Source organism: Nerophis lumbriciformis, linkage group LG20 (assembly GCF_033978685.3).
Source record: "Nerophis lumbriciformis linkage group LG20, RoL_Nlum_v2.1, whole genome shotgun sequence".
NCBI classification, from domain to species: domain Eukaryota; kingdom Metazoa; phylum Chordata; class Actinopteri; order Syngnathiformes; family Syngnathidae; genus Nerophis; species Nerophis lumbriciformis.
This window is the reverse complement of record NC_084567.2, coordinates 16,836,152-16,847,500: the sequence shown is the minus strand read 5'-3', so window position 1 is coordinate 16,847,500 and position 11,349 is coordinate 16,836,152. Positions and strand designations below refer to the sequence as shown.

Here is an 11,349-nt window from a genome sequence, read left to right as displayed (position 1 = left end):
CACCAGGGGGAGCTCCACAAACCACGTTAAACCCAGATTCCGATCTAACAAAGGTCTTAACTCATTCTCCTTCTATGCCACATCAATATGTGTACAGCTCAACTAATGGACATTGGAGTGTTACTTTCAAAGGCAAAATTAAAGTATTGCTAGAAACATAATTTTATATGGGACTTTATTGTATTATATGTATAGTACATGTTCCAAAAAGAGAAAAGCATAAAACACAGTATATTTAAATATACTAAATGCAAAAAAGGGAATAAATATTCAAAATAATCTAGTTTGGTTACGCCACCATGAGCGCAACACAAGGTTGTAAAAGTTTCAACTACAATTCTAAATAAGATGTCAAAAGCAAACTGAAATCAAATATACACAGCTTAAGGATTGATCAATACCTATTTATGATGATTTATCAAAATATAAAATAAATATACCTGAACAGAACGCTCATGGTGGTTACACCAAAAAGTAACGCTATGAATCGCGTTTTTCCACGTTTTTGGGGCATTTTTATGCTATTTCCAAGCATCTCCTTTTTATTATCATTGATTTTAAATGGTCAAACTAATGCATATTATATATGCATGCCCTAGTAAACAAAAAAAAAGTCATATTTATTTTGATTGTTACATTTTGAAGTACATTTGTGCAGGTGGGTGCAAATGTACCCATTACCAGAGCTGTACACATATGGAATGCACTCCCAACAGGTGTAAAAGAAAGTGCATCTCTATCCTCCTTCAAAACCTCACTAAAAGAACACCTCCAGGCAACTACAACCCTAAACTAACACCCTCCCCCCACCACTTCCCACCTCCCCGGATTATAAATAATCAAATGTAAATAATCAAATGTAAATAATCAAATGTATATACTTGTTCTTATGCTTTCTGAGCTCACTATGTTCTCTGCTCGCTGTACATATCCTACCAAGTCAGACTTACACTGTTTCAATGTCCATTTCTCAGATGATATAATTGTTGATGACTGAAGTGCTGATAACAACCAAACCTTTTTAACATGCCTCAAAACATCAGCTTGGAATTTGGGACATGCTTTCCCTGAGAGAGCATGAGGAGGTTGAGGTGGGCGGGGTTTGGGGTAGCGGGGGGTGTATATTGTAGCGTCCCGGAAGAGTTAGTGCTGCAAGGGGTTCTGGGTATTTGTTTTGTTGTGTTTATGTTGTGTTACGGTGCGGATGTTCTCCCGAAATGTGTTTGTCATTCTTGTTTGGCGTGGGTTCACAGTGTGGCGCATATTTGTAACAGTGTTAAAGTTGTTTATACGGCCACCCTCAGTGTGACCTGCCTGGCTGTTGACCAAGTATGCATTGCATTCACTTGTGTGTGTGAAAAGCCGTAGATATTATGTGATTGGGCCGGCATGCAAAGGCGGTGCCTTTAAGGTTTGTTGGCGCTCTGTACTTCTCCCTACATCCGTGTACCACTCCGTACAGCGGCGTTTTAAAAAGTCATACATTTTACTTTTTGAAACCGATACCGATAATTCCCAATATTACATTTTAAAGCATTTATCGGCCGATAATATCGGCAGTCCGACATTATCGGACATCTCTAGTATAAATGTGTATTCAAGTTTTTACTTTAAAAAGTCTAATCCACCAAAAAATTCACAATCTGCCCCCCGCAGGGCCTCTGCGAGGCCCCTAGGGGTCACGGATCCCCTTTTGAAGCCCTCTGCTGTAGGACAGAGAGAAGTCTAAATTGGGGTGTTCAAAGTGCGGCATGTAGCCGAGTTAGCCTGCGTTAGCATTCTAATATTAGCATGCTAGATTTTTGCTCGTTTTTCAGAGTCAAATATTTTGGTACTTGCCAAACGATACCTATTAGCATGCTAATGTTAATATGCTACCTTTTTTTTGGTAGCTAATTGTGTAGGTATGCACCTTAGTCATACTTTGGTACTTGATGTATGCGAACGTTAGCATGCTGGCATTTTAAACACATTTTTCTGGTACACACCTCAGAGTAATACATTTTTAGTACTTCACAGGTTAGCATTTTAGCATGCTAAAATTAACATGCTAGCCTGTTTCAATCTAATCTAGCAGGTATAGGGTCTTATATTTTGGCATGTCACTAATGCTAACTGTAAGCGTGCTATTGTTAGCATGCTAGCTTCTTGCTCGTTTTTCAGAGTCAAATATTTTAGTACTTGCCAAACGATAGCTATTAGCATGCTAATGTTAATATGCTACCTTTTTTTGTTAGCTAATTGTGTAGGTATGCACCTTAGTCATACTTTGGTACTTGATGCATGCGAACGTTAGCATGCTGGCATTTTAAACCCATTTTTCCGGTACACACCTCAGAGTAATACATTTTTGGTACTTGACAGGTTAGCATTTTAGCATGCTAAAATTAACATGCTAGCCTTTTTCAATCTAATCTAGCAGGTATATATTTTGGCATTTCACTAATGCTAACTGTAAGCGTGTTATTGTTAGCATGCTAGCTTCTTTAGCTCATATTTTTTGTTACTTGACGCTATCCGGCCAGCGTGCTAACATTCAGTTTTTCAGTTCAGTTTTGGCTCCTCGGCATTCTACCGAAATTGCAATTTGTAGTTCTTTTGAAAAAAAATGTTATATATTGTACTGGTTTTGAAGGTGAAATCTACCAAAATGGTCCCCGCATCTTTTGGTCAGTCAGTATGTGGCCCTCAGTGGAAAAGGTTTGGGCACCGCTGGTCTAAACGCTTCATTGTAGGCTTTTTTTGTCGATTCTGGCCACTTATTAGAGGGAACAGTGAGGATTAGCTGTCGGAGAGGCATCACATTGAAAAGGTGAATCATGGCTTAAAATACAACTTTTTCAAAAAAAACACAGACATTGCATCTTTCTTTCCACTGTGGGCGAGTGGGCACCGACTTGCCAGTTTGCTTCCCCACTCGCAGCTCAAATCTTCCGGATGATGCATGTTGCCACATTTCTTTCTTTCTTTAGTTTATTTGGAACATGAACACACTTACAGCATAATACACCACACAATTTCATATCATTTCACTTTACATCATGTCTGAAAAGGAGTAGGAAGAAGCAGAGCTTATTTAATCCTACCCCTTTCCCACTTCAGAGCGTTTACAAATATATACATTCATTTACTGACTTTTTTTTATAGTAAAATTATATCCGTGAATGAGTAATACAACAGTTTTGTAATATATAATTAAGTCAGTCATTATTAACATACTGAGATGAAGAATATGTTATTTTCAATAAGGTTGAAAGTATTCCTCATAATTCTTCTTCTTTGTACTTTGTAAGCACTATTAATTTGAACAACCTCTAAACTGGATCATATCAGTACAATGTTTAACTTCTTTACTTAATCCATTCCATCATTTAATTCCACATACTGATATGCTAAAGGTTCTAAGTGTTGTCGGTGCATACAAATGTTTTAAATTAGTGTGGAGGTATCTTCCCTCCGAGTTCTCTGGACCACCAATCACCGACATGACTGCTCCTTTTCAGGGTTTGAACACTGGTTTATTTTGCAATAAATTGTCTTTGGTGTTCTTTTCAGCAATTGTCTTTCAGCTTGTCTTTCTCGCTCTCGCTCATGCTCCAACTCCAACTCCTCTCTCCTTCCCGGCTGCTGCCTTTTAACAGAGTGACAGGTGATTAGATAAGCAGGCCCAGGTGGGCCATCTACGTACCTGTCACTGATCTCGAAGCCGGTCCTGGCACACCCAGCTTCGCTGCAGGTCCGCAGGCCACGCCCCCCTCCACAATTAGATTTTCCTCTAAGGTTATATTTCTGCTTTTTAGTTGAGAAGAATTGTTGTACATTCTTTGGTAGGAGGTTAGTTTGCTTTGTACATCATTTTAGCTGTTTGCAATTTTACCAAATCATCGAACTTTAATATTTTTGACTCAATAAAGAAAGGGTTTGTATGTTCTCTATTTTCAACATTATGTATCAGTCTAGTTGATATTTTTTGTAACACGGTTAACGAATGTAGCGCACATTTGTAGTTATTTCCCCATATTTCTGCACAATAACTCAGATATGGTAACACTAGCGAGCAGTAGAGAATATGAAGTGATTTTTGTACAAACCCTGGTAGAAAAAAAACCAGTGGATTATTGCAGAATTGTTTAAAGTAGCAGTAGAGCGTAAAAACAAGTTGACTTTATATGCTTAATTGTATCCATTAAACCATGGGAGGGTTCTCTATTGTGCCCATAAAACCCTCTATAAAACAAAAATGAACCAAAAATGAGTGATATTGTTATTATCAGCGCTGACGCAGACGGACTATTTTTGTGCCACATTTATCGCAGTGAGCTAATGTATATGTGTGTGTATATACATGTGTGTATATATGTGTATATGTGTGTATATATGTGTATATGTGTGTATATATATATATATATATATATATATATATATATATATATATATATATATATATATATATATATATTAGGGATGTCCGATAATGGCTTTTTTCCGATGTTGTCCTACTCTTTAATTACCGATACCGATATCAACCGATATATGCAGTCGTGGAATTAACACATTATTATACCTAATTTGGACAACCAGGTATGGTGAAGATAAAGTACTTTTTAAAAAAATTAATGAAATAAGATAAATAAATTAAAAACATTTTACAACAGTTACATAGAAACTAGTAATTAATTAAAATGAGTAAAATGAACTGTTAAAGGTTAGTAGTATTAGTGGACCAGCAGCATGCACAATCATGTGTGCTTACGGACTGTATCCCTTGCAGACTGTATTGATATATATTGATATATAATGTACGAACCAGAATATTAAAGGGGAACATTATCACCAGACCTATGTAAGCGTCAATATATACCTTGATGTTGCAGAAAAAGGACCATATATTTTTTTAACCGATTTCCGAACTCTAAATGGGTGAATTTTGGCGAATTAAACGCCTTTCTAATATTCGCTCTTGACGTGACGTCACATCGGGAAGCAATCCGCCATTTTCTCAAACACCGAGTCAAATCAGCTCTGTTATTTTCCGTTTTTTCGACTGTTTTCCGTACCTTGGAGACATCATGCCTCGTCGGTGTGTTGTCGGAGGGTGTAACAACACGAACAGGGACGGATTCAAGTTGCACCAGTGGCCCAAAGATGCGAAAGTGGCAAGAAATTGGACGTTTGTTCCGCACACTTTACCAACGAAAGCTATGCTACGACAGAGATGGCAAGAATGTGTGGATATCCTGCGACACTCAAAGCAGATGCATTTCCAACGATAAAGTCAAAGAAATCTGCCGTCAGACCCCCATTGAATCTGCCGGAATGTGTGAGCAATTCATGGACAAAGGACCTCGGTAGCACGGCAAGCAATGGCGGCAGTTTGTTCCCGCAGACGAGCGAGCTAAACCCCCTGGATGTCTTGGCTCACACCATCAAGAGAAGAATATCGACCCTAGCTTCCCTGGCCTGCTGACATGAGGGTATGTCTACAGAATACATTAATTGATGAAAATTGGGCTGTCTGCACTCTCAAAATGCATGTTGTTGCCAAATGTATTTCATATGCTGTAAACCTAGTTCTTAGTTGTTAGTTTCCTTTAATGCCAAACAAACACATACCAATCGTTGGTGAGAAGGCGATCGCCGAATTCGTCCTCGCTGTCTCCCGTGTCGCTGGCTGTCATGTCGTTTTCGTCGGTTTCACTTGCATACGGTTCAAACCGATATGGCTCAATAGCTTCAGTTTCTTCTTCAATTTCGTTTTCGCTACCTGCCTCCACACTACAACCATCCGTTTCAATACATTCGTAATCTGTTGAATCGCTTAAGCCGCTGAAATCCGAGTCTGAATCCGAGCTAATGTCGCTATAGCTTGCTGTTCTTTCCGCCATGTTTGTTTGTGTTGGCTTCACTATGTGACGTCACAGGAAAATGGACGGGTGTTTATAACGATGGTTAAAATCAGGCACTTTGAAGCTTTTTTTAGGGATATTGCGTGATGGGTAAAATTTTCAAAAAAACTTCGAAAAATATAATAAGCCCCTGGGAACTGATTTTTAATGGTTTTAACCATTCTGAAATTGTGATAATGTTCCCCTTTAATAACAGAAAGAAACAACCCTTTTGTGTGAATGAGTGTAAATGGGGGAGGGAGGTTTTTTGGGTTGGTGCACTAATTGTAAGTGTATCTTGTGTTTTTTATGTTGATTTAATAAAAAATAAAAAAACGATACCGATATTAAAAAAAACGATACCGATAATTTCCGATATTACATTTTAACGCATTAATCGGCATCCCTAATATATGTATGTATATATATATATATATATATGTATTTGTTAAGATTGTATATATCTGCGCTCTTACTCTGTGTAGCTTTGTGGTAGAGGTTGGATGTTGTAGCGCATGTTCTCCACTTGGGGCGCTCTGGTGCTGTGTAATGTTTAACACCGCAGCAGTTGTGTGTTCAACAGGAGAAGAAGAATAAAGTATCCTCGGTGAGAGGACGTTGATGATCGGTCTCGATGAAAGTGTCGTTCATGTGCACGCATAAAGAACTCCATTAAGCTCAAACACCTTAACAGTATTCCTCGCACACTGATTGACTGAAAGGGCGCGTGATGATATCACGTTATCGATGGGAAATTGCATTTTTAGACAATGTGGTTTGCCTGAGTGGCAAGGAGACACCGAGAGTAACAAGCGGTAGAAAATGGATTACAAAGGACATACTTGAAAAAATAATAATAATGAAAATAAAATAAAAAACTCATAAATAAATACATTTAACATGGGACTGACTTCCAGCGTGCCGGATTTTGGACGCTGGCGGGCCGGATCCAAAGTTTGGGGATCCCCGCTTTTAGTGTTTCTTAAAGTCAGAACTTTGGCATTTCAAACGATTCTAGAATGTCATCAGTTATTGGAACAACTGAAGGAACATCCCCAGGACTTGAAGTCCTGACACCACGTGACACTTTTTTTTTTTTTTTTGCATCCGCGGTGTGTCCTTTAAGGAACCCCGGGTGTCCCTGAACGCCTCATGGCGGGAGAAGGGTGTGCATGTCTGACATGACAAGTCGCCCTCCTCGCGTGCACGCCCCCCGCCCTCTTCACGAACGGCTCTCGGTTGGTCCGTCAGTCGGTCATTCTTTATCCTCCCCTCGTGCGTGTGCGTGACTGCGTGGGAGAAAGACGGACGGATGAGGACGACCCACGCCGAGGTGGTTGCAATGGATCGCCTTTTCCCGCGGATGACTGAGTGCGTGGACTGCGGCGGTCCGTGATTCGGAACTCGGATTTTTTTTTTTTTTTTTTTTTTTAACTTCAGATTCCGCCGTACGTGTTTGCCTCAGAAGGACATATCTGATTCGCGTGTTTTTTTGGACTTGTGTCGCGCTCCACCATGAACCACACCAGCGACCAAGCGGTAAGAATCCTGCCGTGTTGGGTTTTGTTCGACTTCTGGGGGAGGGCGGGGGTGAAAACATATGCATGGAAAATATCCCTCACTTTGTCAAGAGGATTTCACGTCACAGCGTCGCGTGGACCACGTGGGCCGCTCGTGTTGTGAGGCGTCAGCGGGATTTGGACTAAATACCTGCTCGGTCGGGTTCAGGGATTTGGAACATTGGCAACTTTTACTAACATTTTATGTCTACCTGCAAAAATGCCGGAAAACACTCTCATATAATAATATCATTATATCCAGTATTTGGAAAATTACTTTAAAAAAAGTAATTAATGACTGTTATTTAAATGGATTATTTGTTAGGGAAAGTAATTATTGTGTTACTAGAAAAAAACTAAAAACTTTATAAATATCGGGCATAAGCAGTTGAAAGACGTTTCATGAAAGCAGAGTGTGTGAGTAGACCTAATTACCAATCAACCGAATGATGAAGGGAAATGAACTCTGTGTCACTATTTTTTATATATATCAGTTTTAGCAGCTGCATGCAATATAAACTGTATGATCACCATTGTAAAACTCCCAACATTTAGTAGGGGTGCACAAAAAACTCAATTCACGTCCGAATCGCAATTTGTATTTATCCCGATTCTAAATCCATTCATGATTCTCAAAAATCGATTTAAAAACTATATATGTATGTGTGTATATGTATGTGTATGTATATATACATATATATATATATATATATATATATATATATATATATATATATATATATATATATCTCTCTCAAGTTAAACATTCTGAATTGATTTAGAATCGGGATGAATAAGAATCACATTTTGGCTGTGAATTGATTTTTTGTGCACCCTATTATTTAGTATTACAATTTAAATACAACCCTTTTAAAACAGATTACAGGTTAGAAAAGCTCATTTATTGTCTTATTAAAAGTTAATTCTTATTTAATAATATTAATGCACGCACATATACACATAACGAGGATGCCGTTGTGGCTTGTGCAGCCCTTTGAGACACTTGTGATTTAGGACTATATAAATAAACATTGATTGATTGATATATATTCAGAATTTTCAACTTGATATATGTATATATATATATATATCAAGTTGAATATTCTGAATGTATGTATGTATATATATATATATATATATATATATATATATATATATATATATATATATATATATATAATTTATTTATTTAGAATTAGTTTTTGTTTGTTTTTTGCCATAATTAGGTTAAAGAAATAAGTTTTTAGGTTATCTCCATGCTATCAGAAGGAGCTTTTCTTATCTGTAACATGTTTTGAAATAGTTTCATTGTAATTATTACACACAAATAATACATTGCGAAAATCGGTTTGGATCGAGAATCGTGTTGAATCAAGACTCGATTCTGAATCGTCACCCCAGGAATCAGAATGACATCGAATCGTTAGGTGCCCAGTGAGTCACACTCCTATTGGTTACTATCATTTTATTAAATGAAAATGATCGAAAAACCGTGATTGATAACTGCTTATATGGACTGATTAGCATTAGCTTGCGAGCTGTCTTCAATGCTAACATGAAAACAGGAGACATTAACGTCTTTCCCAATTAAAAACGTCATAGCCCAATCTAAACTTGTACAAACACATAATATACATTATTCAAATTAAACATAAAGGCTGTGCTTGTAAAGAACATAATGCCATGGCTGTCTTGAGTTTCCAATAATTTCTACAACTCTTATTTTTTTGTGATAGAGTGATTGGAGCACATACTTGTTGGTCACAAAAAACATTCATGAAGTTTGGTTCTTTTATGAATTTATTATGGGTCTACTGAAAATGTGACCAAATCTGCTGAGTCAAAAGTATACATACAGCAATGTTAATATTTGCTTACATGTCCCTTGGCAAGTTTCACTGCAATAAGGGGCTTTTGATAGCCATCCCCAAGCTTCTGCTTGAATTTTTGACCACTCCTCTTGACGAAATTGGTGCAGTTCAGCTAAATTTGTTGGTTTTCTGACATGGACTTGTTTCTTCAGCATTGTCCACACGTCAGGACTTTGCAAATTCCTCAGTAAATTCACCAAAACATCACAGTGGAGTGATTGAGTCTGTTTAGCTGTTTGGAGAGCTAGGTTCCACAGCTAGTGGGTCCATGACCTTAACTTCTGTTTTGTTGGATCAGCCGTTTTACTGCCATGTTACATACACCGTTTGGAAACAATTAAGGTATGTAAATAAATATGTACAGAATATTTCTGTGTAAATAACTCATTTCACAACGTATATATATTTACGGCTTATAGTCTGGTACAGCTAGTATATGTAAACAACTTTTTTTTTTCTCCAAAATTGAGTGGGTGAGGCTTGTATACCGGTTCGCCCGGTAGTTCGGAAAAAAACACTCATTGAAGTTTCGCAAACGAATAATGCATCCATCCATCCATTTTCTACCGCTCGTCCCTTTTCTGGACAAGTCGCCACCTCATCACAGGGCCAACACAGATAGACAGACAACATTCACACACTAGGGCCAATTTAGTGTTGCCAATCAACCTATCCCCAGGTGCATGTTTTTTGGAGGTGGGAGGAAGCCGGAGTACCCCTAAACGCCTTCGCAGGGAGGCGTTCTACTAGTAAAACTCATGATTAATCCAAATTGAACATTGTGATTCATCTAATAAAAATACATTGTTTGGCAGCATTACTAATAACACACCTTTATAACGAGGAATTCATTGTAAGTGTAATTGGGCCCCCGGGCCGCACTTTGGGCACCCCTGTTGTTTATGGCAGACTGGTGGCGCTACATAACCTCCTCTAATCAACGCTTGTGCGTCACAAGCTTGCAACAAGTTGGACATAATGTATGACGGACTAATTCCTGATGAGGAGAGTTTAGACCGGAGGTGTCAGTCATTTTCACTGAGGGCCACATCGCAGTTATGTTTGGCCCCATAGGGCCGTTTCTAACAGTGAATACTATTATTACACAATTTGTTATGCATTTTATTAGATTTTTTTTTTTGAAACTGAAATGTAAAAAAAATATGGTAAATTGCAATAATTTCACCTAAAAAATGTGTGTATATTACTGTAAATCAGGGGTGTCAAACTCATTTTAGATCGGGGGCCACATGGAGAAAAATATACCCCCAAGTGGGCCGGACTGGTAAAATCACGGCACGATAACTTAACAATAAAGACAACTTCAGATTGTTTTCTTTGTTTAAAAATAGAACAATCACATTCTGAAAAAGTACAAATCATAATGTTATTGTTGTTTTACACTTACATGTTGCAGTTAATAGTATTCTATCTTTATTTGTCGTTATTTATATTTTCTGAATAAATTATGTGATAATGTTCATCTTTTTTTTATTTTGTCCTGTCCAGCTTCTCAGGCAAATCATGTTGTTGATGTAGATGCCCATATCGGCTGGACACTTTTATTTTACAAAAGAGAAGTGTGGGATACTTCTCTTGTTGACTTTATTAAATGTATTTATATTATCATTTGGTGCAGGAGGGGATAGAAAGAGAAAAAAAGGAAGACAGAGGGGGAAATTGTGGGGACAAGAGGGGGATAAGACAGAGAGACGACAACAACAACTACAGCAAACACAACAATAACAACAACATCAGCAAAAAGGATATGTACAAATATGATGGTAAAAGTGATAGCAAAGAAGCAGTTAGTGAAATAAATAATAATACAGAAATGACAATGAGCATTATTACACTACAAATGGAGCAATACAAATACCAATAGAAATAGCACTATTGATAATGAATAATAACAATAATTACTTATATTATCAACAATACAATTGTTCAAATGCAACAATACATATATGTAATGATAACTTGAAATACAAAATAAATTGATAAATTATGTGATTATGTTCATCAGTCAACTCG

The 11,349-nt window shown here is 37.6% G+C and overlaps 1 protein-coding gene across 4 annotated transcripts in view; it reads left to right on the top strand.

The window, feature by feature from the left end:
* The window catches only part of rtkna (rhotekin a), a 216,660-nt gene that overhangs the window by 133,245 nt on the left and 72,066 nt on the right, over positions 1–11,349 (top strand). Inside the window, exon 1 of one of the 4 annotated variants that reach the window (XM_061980542.1) lies at positions 7,053–7,424. The exons of the other annotated variants lie outside the window; for them this stretch is intronic. Coding sequence (XP_061836526.1) covers positions 7,401–7,424 — 24 coding nt within the window. The 5' untranslated portion in view covers positions 7,053–7,400. Of the gene's footprint in view, positions 1–7,052; positions 7,425–11,349 lie in introns of those variants that run through there. 4 annotated transcript variants of the gene reach the window in all.